Below are 16,527 nucleotides of genomic sequence, written 5' to 3'. Positions count from 1 at the left end.
GATTCATGATAAGAAAAGCGTTCATTAAAGAACCTTTACTATATGTGTATGTGTGACCTGCATTACTCAGGCCGGGTGTTGCGTGTGCACTTTGGCTTGATTGATCACGGTTGCCTTTAGTGAAAGAGTTTTGCTGGTGCACACACTCTGCTGTTCCTCTCGAGAGTTTATATTCTGTGTTTGGATCCAGCAACCCTTGGCCCTTCTGTAAAACAGAAATGGTTTATTTATCAACCCGGCTCTCGCTCGCTCTGTACGTGTGTGTGTTGTATCTGATGGTAATTTCACGGCTGGGTTCCCGCTGAGATGGGGGGCAGAAGGGGAGCAGGATTATTACAGATAACTCACCAGACCTACATCTGAGACGTACACCCTTAAATAAAGTCACCTGATATTGCAACGAGGTGCATGAATCACATGTTTACCACATGCATCCTGAAAGAACCATAGCTTTTGGCACTGGCTGTGAAGGGTTTATCTGGCATTACATACACACAAATTCACCAGCTCAGAATAATGGCGTTTGCGTGCTGTGAAAATGTTTGTTCTGGAGACAGAGTTGTTGAAAGCTGCTAGCGAGCGGGCGTGAATGCTTGATTAGGGTATTACCAGGGCATTTCCCTCTCCGCAACCATAAATCGCTTCATTCTCACATTTGGCTTGGCCAGCCGAGGCAAAAACAAGCCCAGAACGACAGCTGGTACAACTGCCTCGCTGCTCGGTCGAAACTCTGGGTGATTCATGTGATATGAGAGTTAAATATCTCAGCAGCACTCTTCATAACTGTTCATTCAAGTCTCAGCACTATATATATATATTTACAATAAATACATCATTTACAAAGAATTAGTGAGATTCACTTCACTTTGTAAATACTTATGATAGTGAAACACTGTATAAAAATACATGTATATACAAGGTTTTATTTTGGATGTGATTAATCGCAATTAATCGATTTGCCAGCAATGTCAAGTATTCTTATTCAAATTAAAGTAAGTCACTGAAGTTATCATATTTTTTCAAGTAACAGTTCAACCCATGACACTGGTTGTCAGGTCTCAGCCAAAGCGAAGACACATAACTATAATGAAGCCATTTTCATCATCTAATGACACAGTACAGCATTACTATTTTAACATAATCTATCCTGTTATCAAGAAATTAAAATAGCTTGCATTGATGTTACAGTGAAGTTCTGAATATTTTAATTTCTGTTAATCTGTTAATCTAATCATGTAAAACTCTGGTAATATATTTTAAATTTGCCAGATTGATGCAAACTAATCTACAGGAGCTGCACTTTTTAAAAACTGTGCATTAGTTTTGACATTGACAAGTCCTATACTGTTATTATCTTTTCATGACTTCACTCATGTGTGAATGAAATTAGTCACTACTGTGCTGTTAGTATTGTACGTAATTACAGATGTGTCTAAATCGTAATCCCCAACACTCTTTGCTTATCTTATCTGAAAGGGTATCATATATCTCTCACTCTTATGAAGATACACTCACTTTTCTGCTTCGCAGCTTTGGCCGCTTTTTTATGGACCTTGAAGATAAAACAGCAGGCTTATATGTGTCTAATTACACAGTAGTTACACTGTAATTACAGTACACCACCCAGTTATTACAACTTGAGGTTCGTATACATAGTAAACTCTGAAGAGTGCCAGTTCAGCCACCTCTCTCTCACGTGAACGCCACACTTGGCTCTACTGGAGCAGGCGAGGGCCTTAAAAACAATACCGGCCATGGGATACTTAAAATATTCCGCCTGGTGCAGTAAGGGATTAATTTTAAAGCGCACGTGGAATGATAATATTAGGAATACACACATTTCCTTTAGCTTGGAAAAGCCATTACATTGACACCCAGTGGCTTTGTGTGGGTTGACCAAGATGGGTCACACATATGTGTGAAGCAGCGATCTGATTGGCTGCCGTATGGCCTTTGCAGGTGATTGAGGTCACTGGATTTGTAAGAAAACTGAACATGTTGCCAGAAAATCTGAGCCTTATACAAGCATTTATTATTTGCTTTGAATAGCTTGTTCAAACTGAACTGGATATAATCAAGGGAAACAGGCCTGCATTTATCTATTCTTCTGTTTGGCTTTCTTCACACACACACATGTGTGTGCTGAATAAGAGTGTGTATGTGTCTTTTTGTGGTGAAAACACACACAGAGATGGCAACACCCTTTCCTGTGCTCTTAAATGACAACTCTCATTCAGACGGCACACATCGGGCAGAGACCATCAGTGTTTACACAGATGGACCTGCTTTATTTTCTCAATAGCTGTGGAAAGGTGTGTGTGTGCGCATAGGTGTCTGTTTGTTCATGCAGTGTGTTTATAATGTGTCGGTTTATTATTGTTGAACCTGGTCCTCGCATATCTTGCAAATGAAAGAGAGTTAAAGAGCATTCATTCACATGAAACAATTCACTCATCGGCTCTCGCCAACTCATTCAGATGGCCTTAAGACATGTGCTATATGTTAACCTTTCATCACACACACACATACACACTTTCAGCGCTAATGAGAGTTGGCTGACAGGATATTGAGATGGATAAAACAGGTGGGATCGTCATCACTCAACCGGCAGGAACTCAAAGGCATTTTAATGACACTAAAAGCTTAAATATTAGGCTTACATAGATTTTAAATGTCTCATTTACCTATTTATTACAGATCTCGTGTCGATTTAGATGTTCTCAATTTAGATGTTGCAGTATCTCATCTTGAATTATAAATGTAACATAACTGCATTAGAGGAGTTAGACAGAACCAGAGAGTCTGAAAGTGAGAAATTATAATATTTACAAACTATTTTCACATTTTTAGAAGAAAATATGTGTGGTTCTCACTTAGGCAAAAGTAGGTTGATGTTTTGGGTGGTTGCTTAATGTTCCATATCCAAGTTGTGGTCACTAAATATGTGTTTTTTTATATTATTATTATTATTAAATTAGCAATTTAATAATTAATTTTATTATTAAATATATAATAAATAATACAATTGTATTTTTGTCTGATTTCCATCTAATGTTGTATATTATAGAGTATCTTTTTAATAGGCATGTTTTATATTACCTTGGTTAACAGATATTTTTTATGTTGTCTTTTTCAGAAAGAATGCTCAAACTTTGTGCGTGTGCTGCAGCCGTATAACCAGACACATATATACATATGTGGCACCGGAGCTTTCCATCCTATCTGTTCTTACCTGGAGATAGGCAAGCGAGCAGAGGTACACAACACACTCTATTAATAATTGATCAAATTAATTCTCTTTGTCCAGTTCAATCTCAGGAAAGCAATGGCACTAAACATACTCACGCACTCATGCGCATACATACAACATCTCCAAGGCACATTCACCAAAATGTTTAAAGGAATGAAAAGGAAATTAATGGTGGCTATCTGCTGCTAACGTCTACCCTGTTAACAATTTCGGCCCAGTGAAGTAGAAAATGAGAGCTTCACAAAGCAGTGAGTGTGTTATTTAGAAGTGCCTCAACTGTGGGAAATGAGATGGCCTTTACATGGTGGAAAAATGTCAGTGAATTTCAAGATTTGATCCACGCAAATTAATCATGGCCTGAGCACACTCAACTTAATAGAAGATAACTTGAGTGCTGGTTTTTTTTGCTAGAGTTTAGAGATCCAGTTCTAAAATAGGTTTTTATAAATGTTTTTCTTCAAAAACAGCATCTTTTTGACTACTTTTTGAATATTGAGAGACTCTTGAACAAGTTCCTAATGGGACTTTTTTAAATTCACCTCTCCATTGCCTCATCCATTTACTATTCATGCCTTGCTGTGGTTGGTTAATTTATTATCCCTTTCCTCAGGACAACATCTTCAGACTGGATGCCAACTACTTTGAGAACGGACGTGGGAAAAGTCCCTATGATCCAAAGATGCAGTCCTCATCCCTCCTGATTGGTGAATTAGTCAGAGATGGTGTTGTTTTGGTTTTAAAGATTTTGCATCAGTGTTAACTGATTGGAGATTTCATTCTCTTATTTATTTATCAGATGGAGAACTGTATTCTGGAACATCAGCAGACTTCATGGGACGAGACTTTGCCATTTTCCGAACACTTGGGTCACATCATCCAATCAGAACTGAGCAGCATGATTCTAGATGGCTGAATGGTAAAGATGCTGTATTCTGAATAACTTAGGGCTGGTTATTGAATATATCAACCATTTGTTGATTTACATTTAGATAGAAATGCACACCATGATATGAATCAAGTGACTCTCTGAGTAAGTCACTGCATTTTTCATTCAACACAATTGTTCAGTGAGTGAGTCTTTATGAGTGAGTAAATGAATCATTCATTTAACTCTTTTTTTAAACAATTCTGATTTATTTAGGAATCAATCAAGTGACTGTCTTTGTGAGCAGGTGATTAAATCATTCAGTCAAATGGATCTGTTCAAAAATTTGGATCAGTTCAGGAATTAATCAAGTGACTCTTTATGTGGGGGTCACTTAATCATTCAATAAATTTGTTAAAAATGCTGATTCATTCAAGAACAAATTAAGTATTTGTCTTTATAAGTGAGTCACTGAGTCATTTATTCAACCAATTTGTTCATAAAAACTGATTTGTTCAGGAACGAATCAAGTGACTGTCTATGAGTGAGTCACAGATTAATTTATTTAACTTATTTGTTCAAAACCGCTGATCTATTCATTAATGTGTGTTGTTTGGAGAGGCACAACAGTTAATTCTGCTTCTGCCTCATACTGTGAGATGAGATATTAATCATGCTGCCCACTCCTAGTTGAAATATTGTCTGTCTATATTTTTAAGCGGTTTAGAAAGACCCTATGTATATATATGCTTGCGTATGTGTCTGTCCATGTGTTTTTATAGACCCTTTATGATTTTCATCCTAACACTCAATTTCTGTCCTTAGCTGCCTGGTGAAATCATCACACAGTATATGGTACTTTGCTGAGGATGTGTCTGCCAAGAGCAAATGTGTGAAATAAATATAAATTTATGGGTTTTCTTTTGTGTGCACAAGTTTATGTCCCTACACGTGTGCCCATATCTGTGTGAGAGAAAGAAAGAGCCTCTTTGTGAATGTCTGCAGGAGAGATTAGCTCTGCCAGGGTGTTGAGTGTTTCCTCTAACATCCTGCCTGCATTTTTGCAGACTTATGGAACACAAAAGGTCAATATCAAGATAGGAGAGTCGGTCAGTGTTTTCCCATGAAGTTAATCCTGTCTCAGCTGTTCCTGCGAGTGGCTCTCGTTTCAGTCCTCACACAGGGTCAGCGTCCATGCTATCAATACCCTGCTATATTCGCGAGGAAAGGTGCTTTTGAAAATGCTCATCTCACCTTAATCCTCGCTGTCTGTTACCACGGATACATCGGACGTTAGTTCTATTTCGCCCGCTCTGAAAGCTGTCTCTCTCGCACAAAAGAGCCAGTGTCGTTTGGAGGATTAGTCACATGGATATTCTATCGAGCCTTATCAATAGAAACACGGGCCTCTCGCTATCTTCAGACAATGCAGCTGATGGCTGTTGATGGTTATTCTTCCCGCACTTCACAGAGGATCAGCCTTTACAGAGCAAACATTCGAAAGTTTGGCTGGAGCAAGTTTAATGTCTTTGGGAAACAGTCGGTGTATTGAATGACATGGGCGGCACTGTTTCATTTGCGTCTCTACGGACACATACACACTCTCAGTGCATGAACGGAGTCACTCTTTGGTAAATGTTCGTTCCGCTCTTTAAGCTTCACATCCTGTTGGGTCTGTTGGGCCGTAATGCAGCACTGCATGTTGCTTTAAGCGTGTGCCGCCCATGTGGGTGGGGGACGTGTTACATTTCGTTTCTGCAAGAGAGAGCAGTCACGGCTGGGTAAGAGTGATCCCCCTGTAACTGGCGATACTGAGGTCTCGGCTCATTTTGGAACAGCTAAAAGGGATTCAATGAAGTGTTCAATCATTTCTGTGGGCTTGAACTTCCCAAAATGCTGATTTTAAACAACTCAATTTATTCTGTATCTTCTTTCAGTCTTGTGGAAATTGAAGTTCTGATTCATTGTGTGTATTCCAGACCCCAGGTTTCTAGGAATACACCTGATCCCGGAGAGCGATAATCCTGAAGATGACAAGATCTTCCTGTTCTTCAAAGAGAACGCCATGGATGGTGAACATACAGGCAAAGCTACTATCTCCAGGATAGGACAACTGTGTAAGGTATCATCACATACAGAAACATAAATCATGCACATTTTCCAGTGCATTTGGACACACAGTATTAACATGTAATAATGTCAGTATTCAAAGCTTTATGTGGTTTTTAAAGAACATTTGACTGCTTGCATTTTCGCCAGAATGACATGGGTGGACATAGGAGTCTTGTGAACAAATGGACAACCTTCTTGAAAGCAAAGCTGACTTGCTCAGTTCCCGGCCTCAATGGAATAGACACATATTTTGATGAACTGCGTAAGAAATGTCTATGAACCTTTAGCCTTAACATAATTATATGAACACAATTGTTTTTAATATAAAGTCAGAAAAGCATATTTAAAGGAATATTGTGGGAAATGCATGAAATAGTTCAGTTGACAGCATCCATGGTATGTTGTCACCACGGGAAACAATTTCTACTCATCCCTCAAGCTGTAAAAAACATGGAGGTTTATGGGGCAAACTTGCAACAGTTGGCCCATAAACTTCCATTGCAACATTCCAGATGCTGTCAATAGAGTTTAAGGTGTGTTTATCCACTTTTAATAACTCCAAATGTTTCTTTATTTCACTTCCAGAGGATGTGTTTCTGATGAGTGCTAAAGACCCAAAGAACCCAGTGATCTACGCTGTGTTTACTACATCCAGGTAATACACACATACTTAAAATACATGCAGTTAAGCATATTAAACATTTTAAAAGAAGTTGCAGAGAACTTTCCTTTCCTTTCCTTTCCTTTCCTTTCCTTTCCTTTCCTTTCCTTTCCTCTCCTTTCTTTTTTTTTACTGTTCTTCTTTCTTTTCTTCCTTTGTCCTTCCCTATTTTTTGTTTTCCATACTATTCCTACCTCCTTTCCTTTCCTTTCTTTTCTTTTCCTTTCCTTTCCTTTCCTTTCCTTTCCTTTCCTTTCCTTTCCTTTCCTTTCCTTTCCTTTCCTTTCCTTTCTTTGTGTCCTTCCTTATTTTTTTTGTTTTTCCATACTATACCTTTCCTTTCCTTTCCTTTCCTTTCCTTTCCTTTCCTTTCCTTTCCTTTCCTTTCCTTTCCTTTCCTTTCCTTTCCTTTCTTTTCCTTTCCTTTCCTTTCCTTTCCTTTCCTTTCCTTTCCCATATTCTTTTTTCCTTCCTTTTCTGCCTTTTTCCTTCCTTCCTTAATTTCTATATTCTTTTCCTTACCTTTCCTTTTTATCCCTTTGTTCTTTTTTCCTTTTTTCCTTCTTTTCTTCCTTTTTCCAATCCTTTCTTCCTTCTTGTTCTTCTCTTTTATGAGATGGCAGTGATTTTGTGATGTGTGATATGTTTGGCTCTTTAGAAGCTTTGCAGTGCAGTAATCTGGTTAGACTCAGACAGGCGCTTCACATCGCTGCACTCTGGATGGGAATTTCCTCCTTATCCTGGTCTCTGCCCTCTCTTACCTGTTTCTCCATTCAGCTTCGGCTCAACACAGCTCAGAGGAAATATGATTAAGGTGGTAACCTGAATCTCACTCCCCAGCCAGACACCCTCTTCTCTGGGCCTGCTGGTGAGGAGCAGAAGGTTGGGGAGGGGTGAAGGCAGTAACAAAAGCAGATAAACGATGTTCAAAAGAAGAAAAGACTTTTAAGATGATGGATGAGCACACTGTGTGTGTATGGAGGTGTGCGTGCATGTAAACACAAGATGAGGAAGAGGACAAACATATCACGATTAATCACTGTCAAAAAGTGAGCGAGGCGAAAGCAGCGATTGTCCAAACCTGCACATGCTGTTCATGTGTTCCCACCTCACTGATTTCCTAATGTATGCAGGGAACACAACACTCGAAAATTCAATTACGGGCTTTAAAGAATTAGACTGCTTTAATTGGTTTTCTAAGTGCCCCGTTTCTGAGATGAATAGAAGTGCATTCTAGAGACTTGCTTTTAATATTGGCACTTAATGAGGCCTGAACACTGGGGTGATGGATCAGTATCTTATGTCTCGCTTTATCTGGGTATATGTGTTAGAGTGTGTAAGCACATGTATGTGTGTGTGCATTTTTATGTCTGGGACCCTGACTGAGTGATGGGGAATTAGTTTATTCATGTACCCTGTGGTTAATTGATTTTCTCGCTAATTAACATTTTACAAATGCTATGGGGCTGATCACCACAGTGTGTTTGTTCTCATGGCTGTTTACGGGGAATAAGTGCTTGGATACACACATATACACTGCAATACAAAAGCTAATTTTATACATCACATGAAATCAAAATCAACCCTATTAACTTTCTTAACACACATTTCTGCTCTTATTGTGTGTGATACATTTGTGCATATTTTAAATTTGTCTTCATGATCTTTTATCAAAATGCAAAAACTCAGATAACGTTGCCAAGCCCTCTTATTTTTCATTTATTTTCATAAAGATTGTCAAATCCTGATCCAAAAAAATTTGACCTGGCCAATTTTTTCTTGTTAAATTAAAATAATTTAAATGGATTGAAATGGATCATTTACTTTTGATATATACACTTCTGGAAAAATGTACAAAACATGTCCAAATATTTTGTGTTGTATCAATGATTTAGCCTCCGTTCTCCCCTCTTCTTTCCACAGTAATATCTTCCGTGGATCAGCTATATGCATGTATAGTATGGCAGACATCCGAAGGGTATTTCTAGGTCCATATGCCCACAGGGACGGGCCAAACTACCAGTGGGTTCCCTTCCAGGGCAGAGTGCCATACCCCCGTCCTGGCACAGTGAGTACTGGCCAATATATCTGGCATTATCACAAAACTGACAAACTACAGCTTCATATATGTGCACTTTTGTTAAAATACTGTGTTGCATTATTTTTCCAACGGGTAATATACTCTTCTTTATTGCCCTAATTGTTTCCTTGCACATTTAAAACTAAATTTGTCTAAAAATCATCCTTGCAAAAATGCATTGCTGTATTACTTTGAATGCATACTAAAATAACTAAAACCACACTACATTATTCAGAGTGCAACATTGAATCTTGAACCTGTGCATCAATGATCTTTTTTTTCATCCTTAATCTCCCCTCCTTTACCCACCATAGTGTCCCAGCAAAACGTTCGGAGGCTTCGACTCCACCAAAGACCTTCCTGATGATGTAATCACATTTGCACGCCTGCACCCAGCCATGTATAACCCCGTGCAACCCATGGGGGGGAAGCCCATCATGGTGCGCACGAACGTAGAGTACCAGTTCACTCAGCTGGTGGTGGATCGTGTGGAAGCTGAGGACGGACAGTACGATGTCATGTTCATCGGCACAGGTTAGTAAAACCAACCGGCACGTCAATACAGAAATATAACTGCTGTATAAACAAAACCAAGTCTTAAGCCAAGAAATCACTTCTCAAGGCAACGGTTCACAATCTTTTTGACTTATTCTTTACAACAGTATTCAAAGGCTCTATGACTTTTCCAGTTGCTTGTGATTTACAGGATATGGATTTTTTACTCAAGTTTTCTAGTTCTAGAAATCACAGTCTAAAAATGTTCACATATATCCAGGTTTTCTGTGGGAATTCTGGTTCATCAATGAAAAAAAAAATGTGTAGTTGTCCTTCACACAAAGAAAAAAAGAACTGTTTACAGAAAGATTCTTTGGAAACTAAAAATGGTTCAAACATTTTTTTAGAAGAGTTTCACACAAAAAATAAACACTCATTTTTTAATCTACCTTCATGTCATTTCAACTCATATTATTTACAAATTTATTTTATTGGCTCATGAGAAAAAAAATACTGTTACAATCACTAAGAAATATTGTACAAATAATGAATATTAAAAAATTCTAATCCTAAATCAGATTTAGGAACTGTGCTGAAGGTGGTGACCATTCCCAGGGAAAGCTGGCATGATCTGGAGGAAGTGGTGCTGGAAGAGATGACGGTGTTCAGGGTATGAGCGCCAACTGTTCATTACCCAGAGAGCTGTGCGTTTCTGCTTGCTATTGGAATCGAAATCCTCCAACTATAATTTTCACCTTAGTACATTTAATTGCTCCCCCATAAATCTGTCTGCACAGCCACAGCATGTCATCAAAAAAATATCCTCGGATTTTAAAATGAGATTAACCTTGTTCTGTTTTCCCTTCTAGGAGCCAACACCTATTACTGCCATGGAGCTCTCCACTAAACAAGTACGTCTGCTTGATATTACTCTTCACCAGCCGTTAGCAGAGAGCAAACCGTGTCCTAATAGACTTATATGTTCATCTGTCAACAGCAACAGCTGTACCTCGGGTCAGATTTAGGGATTTCCCAGATGCCCCTGCACCGCTGTGAAGTCTACGGGAAGGCCTGTGCCGAGTGCTGCCTGGCAAGAGATCCGTATTGTGCCTGGGACGGGACAGAGTGCTCTCGATATTTTCCAACTGCTAAGAGGTAAGTACATAATTGATGAGGATTATTTTATTCTCTAACATTTTGGTAGCTTTATTTTGGAATATGGATCAAATTACATATTCTTAAAGGGACAGTTCACCCAAAAATAAAAGTCTTGGCATTATTTACTCACCCTCATGCTATTCCAAACCTGTATGGCTTTCTTTCCTCTGTGAAACATAAAAGTAAATATTAGATTTTTTTTTTGTCCATTGGAGTTATTTTGTATCCCATTGACTTTCATTGCTTGGACAAAAAAAACATTTTGGGATTTTTTTTTTTCTATTTTGGGTGAATTATCCCTTTAAGTCAGTGACATATTAACACATATTATGGCACCATATTCACTGTTCAGGTGTTTAGTGCACTACAAATTCTGCATCTCAACACATATGCGTCGACAGGCACAAACACCTGGATCCAAGTATTTCAGGCTGCTTTTAAACACGCTATAAACACATGCCCTCAATACGCCACGTACCCACTGTTAACACACGCACACACACACACTGTGCATGCTTTGCCAGATTCACCTTCACAGAGAAAGAAGAGGGCCGTGGCTTTGGTCTCGACACACCCTTATGGTCCACACACTAGGATGGTCCACACCACTCCAAATATTTTCAGTGTGCCTAAAATGCAAAACAGACATCCTTACCGCACCTCCCGCACGTGCCGAGACAGCCAGAGTCGAGGAATGTGTGTGTTTGTGTGTGTGTGCACGCTTTAGCAAAACATTTTACAGAAATGAGAAGACACAGAGAGCTATGCACTGAAATACAAGAACAGAACAGGAAAAGAAAATGACAGATCATGAAAAATGACAAAGAGGCTGTTTCAAACATGAGAATCTCAGCAAGTTTTCATGTTTCACTTATCGTTCCCAAAGATCTACTGCAGCTCAACTTCATTCTTCACACCACAGATCCTGAATGTTTTCAGTTAGGCACAGGAAATCTTCTGTCTTTCAGTGCAGTTGTGAATGGATAAGAGTGCCGGCCTTGGCAAAGTCCCTGGCCAATATTAGCATTTAAGAGGTGAAGCTGCTCTCTTAAAGTGGAACAAAACTCTTCTGATGGAGACTGAAAGGCCCTTTTAGCTGAGAATGACGTGCAGAGCTATTATTACAAGATATTTGAAGGTTGTGAGGTTTGGAATTCAATAATGAACATCATGAAAGATCTCTCCATGAATCATGTTTCTGAATTAAAACTAGGGCACCAACACATTAAGCACATTCTTTCCTGCCTACACCTAAAAGTGTGACACATTGTTTACACAAATGGTTTAATTATTGTTGTATAAAGCTAAAGTATTTTACCATATAAATCTCACATCATCCTTAAGTCTCTATGACAATATGGTACAATGTAATTGTTTGATTTAAACAACAGTGCCCTCTAGTGGCCTGAGAGAAGTAGTGTTTTAGAAGATGCAAAGATCTATATTACATATGTCTAATTCAATCTTTTTTTATTCAACAGGAGAACGAGGCGTCAGGACATCAGAAATGGGGATCCTCTTTCCCAGTGCTCTGATCTACACCACAATGGTAAAGATATTAATTTATTTCTGATCAGACATAATTAATTAGTTCCCTAAACCAACATGAGGACACGCACAGTTGTTGCAAGTCACCTCATTTCAAGAAAAAAAAAGAAATGCATGAAAAAAGATTTTCTATAATACAGCAAGGACCATTCATTACATCTCTTCTGTAATATAATGTTTTGAATATTGTGCAACTGTGATCTACTAAAATTGCACCTCAAAAGCAACATCCTGTAACTAAATGCTAATACAGACAATCAATAACACATTAGAATTAAATCAGCATGTCTGAACATTTGAGAAGGATTGATGCATTATAATCTTTCAGTTGTGTAGGCGCCACTGATACACCGTTCTATGTCAGTACTGAACATTACCTCCTTGTGTGTGTTTGTGTGTGTGTTAGATGATATGGAAGGATACAGCAGTGTGGAGGAGAGAAGTGTGTATGGCGTAGAGAACAGCAGCATGTTTCTGGAATGCAGCCCGAAGTCTCAGAGAGCTCTAATCTACTGGCAGCTACAGAGACCCAATGATGAGCGTAAACATGAGGTACACACACACACACAACTTATAAATAACATAGGTCAGCAAAGCATGCACTTAAATGACACCCTGTCATTGTGATCAAAATCCATGCAGGACTACAAAGAATATAAACGACTAAATATATTAGAACCGTTTTTCTCAGTTCTCTTGCCGTGGTCAGTTTCCAGATTCTTCACACATTAGATCAGTTGGCAATCTTAACTGTTTTAACAGTCTAATACTGTGTTGAGTTAACTTAAAGGTTACTGCTATTCTGTCTAAATCTGTCCAAAGTGCAGTCATTTTTTATGAATGCAGAAAGAAATAAAAAATGTTGCTGAAGTAAAATGTTGCTGTTTTACAAAAAAGGAGAATGTTATCACTAATAAATTCAGGTATTTTATTGAACAGTATATGACATAATGACCCCCTTACCACCCACCATCACATACACCAGCTGTGTTTTTCTTTCAGATATGATCAGGCAAAAAATAGTGCTAAAGTAACACCTCACCCCAGACGGTCATTATGTTAATGTAATAATGGTCATATTTCAGCCTTCCTGCTGTGTAAGAGAATCCCCCAACTGTGCTGTAGTTTTCCTTGCACCCCAGATGTAACCTCAGCAGTTAAGTTTTGGTCTGGGACCAGGTCAAAATCTATGAAAAAGTGTTAATAAACTCAATCTGTTTTTTTTTTCCATGTCAGATTGTGATTGATGAAAGGCTGAGTCTTACAGGCCAGGGTTTGCTGATCCGAAGTCTAACCCAGGCCGATTCAGGAGTGTACCACTGCCATGCCGTCGAGCACGGCTTCATCCAGCCCCTGCGGCGTATTAATCTCCAGGTCATCCCATCCCAGCGCGTGGGCGAGCTGCTGCTCCGAGCGGGCGCCAATGATAAGGATCCCTCCCCCAAACACAAACTCTGGTACCGGGATTTTATGAGCCTACTGGAGCACCCAGACCTCAACAGCGTGGATGAGTTCTGCGAGCGCGTTTGGAAGCGAGAGAAGAAGCCAAAGGGAAAGAAAACCCCCAAAGTCAACCCCGTAGCTGGCGTCGGGACAAAAACAGATAAGACCCCTCAAAGGACAGCTCAGAGTTTGCAGAACCCAACGCAGAGGGTGCAAAACACACCAAAAGTGCTGAACAACCCAACTGCTCAGATTCTCCCGAAGTCTACAGGTTTGCAAAGTCAAATCCCGGGAAGTACAGTGAGCACGGAGAGCCAAAGCATCAAACCGGACACTCAAACCACGCAGAAGGTCCAAAGTGCTCCCGAGAGCCAAAGAGCACAACCCAGCCAGGGAAAAAGAGGTACCCAGACCCAACAAAGAGGACCTCCTAACACAGCCAAGTGGAAACAGCTTCAGGAGAACAAGAGGGGGCGCAACCGCAGGACCCACGAACAGCAGAGACCACCGCGCAGCGTGTGAGATACACTCACGCACACTCAACAGACACTTGTAAACATCTGCATCAGTCACTCATACAACAGACAAGCGTGCATAATCGATAGCACAAAACTCAAAAACGGTGAATCCTGCTCATGTCACTCATTCACCAGAGAAAGCACATTGACTTTGTTGTTGTGATGTGACAGCAAAGACCTTTTACACTCTTAGTGTTACAGATCCGACGTCATACACGTGATGTTTTCATCAAAGGATTTGCGACGGTCGTTTGCCAGAAATCCTTTGCGATATAATGGGATAGTGCCAATGGAAAAAGAAGAAGAACTATTTGGTCGAAATGACAAAATACGAAAAAAAGACATGGTAGAGTGAATTGGGCACCTGGAAAACTGGAAGCCAGTTGCTTAGATTTGTAAAGACTGTAATATATAAGCAAGCATTGTACTGTACATAGAACAACACTAAGTAATTATGGACACAACTGGTCAAAGGTGAAATTAAGGCATGCCTTAGTAACAGCTTGTCTAACCTCTGATCCTCAGAAGCGTTTTGATGTTCGTGTTAATTATGTTTCAGATAATCAAGTGGGCCTGACTGAGTAAAAACAGTCAATAACTGTGGTGAACATTTCTGCCAAAATTTAGGTTTCAAATACAACGTGCATGAGTTGAATGAATAAGCTCTTCCAAGCCAGTTGCATAGTCGAACTATCTGCGGATTACAGCCGTCTAGATGATTGTTTTAAATGTTGGTTGCGTAAAAATGAAAGAACGTCTTTTGAAAGATGTTTTTAGATATTTCCATAATGTCTGTAGTGTATTTCTAAATTATTATTACTCATATTTCATACGTTCGCATCATTGATTTGCTAAATCAGTCTATGTTAGGCTGAATGCTGAGTGACCCTAGTATATGTACATATATATACAGCAGAACACCACTTGATTATTTATTGCTGGTTATTGTTTATTGTTCAAAGGGTTGCATTTATTTTTGATATTATTTTTTCTATTCAGTTTTAAAAGTGGCTGATGGGCCATGATTCACATAGGCGGACCAATTATTTGTTTTTAGGCTCAGATTCTTGTTGAGTGTTTGCAGATCTGTATTGTTTTCATTTTTAATTTCAGTCGTTCTTTCTTTTTTCTGTGTCTTAAGCTTATCTTTAAGTCTTGTTTTAACTTCATCATGCAAAACTAACGAGAAATATTAAATCATCTCCAATGATTAGCTGTGAAAAAAATGTGTGGGTTAGGACAGATTAGATGCCGTGGAGAACACACTGCATGTGAATTCTGCCTTTGTGCATCTTTATTTTTTATTGTCAGTGTGTCGTGCGAGAGGTCATTTCTGTGCCATGCAAGATGTACGAGATGTGAATATTTTTGCCATTTGCATCTAGACATACCCTGTCCCTTTTTATGTATTATAGGTCTATAGTCTTTTCACTCATACAGGTTTCCCCCCACTGTTCGGCAAAATTGTCATGTCAATGCAATACAGAGGTATATCCACCAGATGGCGCTCCCGTCCACTCCTTGACCCAGATGGGGTTGATTTGGAGCTGGCTGGTGCAACGAGGGAGGAGAAGGGAGCTGTCAGTTATGTAAAATTGGTGTTTCTGGCATGCATTTGGTTGTCTAAATAAATATTTCCTCTATAATTTCAGGGTGGTCGTGGGTGGATTATTTGTATATTTCTTTGTGTTTTTGGCAGCATTTAGAGGACACATGTAGTCTATCTGTGAATGTTGTTGACTCCCATATTGTGTTCGGTGAGAGGTGAAGTTATCACATCATGTAGTTTACGGTCTCATTTTTTAAATAGTCACAATAATTAGTCAACTAGCCAATTTTGGGGCACTGGCAAGTTTTCAAAATGTACCTGAGCTTGGAGGCATGCAACACGAGTGAATTGGTGTGTATTGTGATACAAATCTGATATTGCTGCAGCAAATTCCAGGTGCTTTTAATTTCAGCTACACATTTGTTAGTTATTTAGTCAGATATTTTCCTAAAATACCTGTTGCCTTGATGGAAGCTCGATTAATCCAAGCTGGACTTGGCCTTTGCAGAGTGTCTCAGATATCCCAACAAGACTAACTAATATCTCATTATATTAGCACTCCGAGAAAGATCTAGCTGTTGTGTGTGTGTGTACTTGTTTATGCTACATTGGCTACAAGGATATAGTAAAACCTGACATTTTTGACATTGTGGGGACTGGTCTGCGGTCCCCACAAGGGAAAAAAAAAAAAGTAAAAATAGTAAATGATGTTTACCTTAAAGTGTAACAACGCAAACAGGTTTTCTGTAAGGGGTAGGTTTAGTGTTAGGGTCAGGATAGGGGATGAAAAATATTGTTCGGTCAGTATAAAAGTAATAGAAGTCGATGGAAAGTCCCCACAATTCACA

The 16,527-nt window shown here is 39.2% G+C and overlaps 1 protein-coding gene across 1 annotated transcript in view; it reads left to right on the top strand.

Annotated features, from left to right (window-relative positions):
- Positions 1 to 15,780, top strand: part of LOC306858301 (semaphorin-3aa) — a 32,557-nt gene extending 16,777 nt beyond the window's left edge. Inside the window, exons 4-17 of the mRNA XM_079398754.1 lie at positions 3,137 to 3,256; positions 3,861 to 3,954; positions 4,047 to 4,166; positions 6,095 to 6,237; positions 6,375 to 6,489; positions 6,813 to 6,882; positions 8,812 to 8,956; positions 9,283 to 9,502; positions 10,042 to 10,133; positions 10,333 to 10,374; positions 10,461 to 10,618; positions 12,103 to 12,170; positions 12,576 to 12,721; positions 13,406 to 15,780. Of these exons, the coding sequence (XP_079254880.1) occupies positions 3,137 to 3,256; positions 3,861 to 3,954; positions 4,047 to 4,166; positions 6,095 to 6,237; positions 6,375 to 6,489; positions 6,813 to 6,882; positions 8,812 to 8,956; positions 9,283 to 9,502; positions 10,042 to 10,133; positions 10,333 to 10,374; positions 10,461 to 10,618; positions 12,103 to 12,170; positions 12,576 to 12,721; positions 13,406 to 14,134 (2,262 nt within the window). The 3' untranslated portion in view covers positions 14,135 to 15,780. The remainder of the gene's footprint in view (positions 1 to 3,136; positions 3,257 to 3,860; positions 3,955 to 4,046; positions 4,167 to 6,094; positions 6,238 to 6,374; positions 6,490 to 6,812; positions 6,883 to 8,811; positions 8,957 to 9,282; positions 9,503 to 10,041; positions 10,134 to 10,332; positions 10,375 to 10,460; positions 10,619 to 12,102; positions 12,171 to 12,575; positions 12,722 to 13,405) is intronic.
- The last annotated feature ends 747 nt before the right edge of the window (positions 15,781 to 16,527 follow it).

This window comes from Barbus barbus, assembly GCF_936440315.1.
Source record: "Barbus barbus genome assembly, chromosome: 39".
NCBI lineage: Eukaryota > Metazoa > Chordata > Actinopteri > Cypriniformes > Cyprinidae > Barbus > Barbus barbus.
Note: the sequence above shows the minus strand (reverse complement) of the source record. Positions and strands in the feature narration are given on the sequence as shown.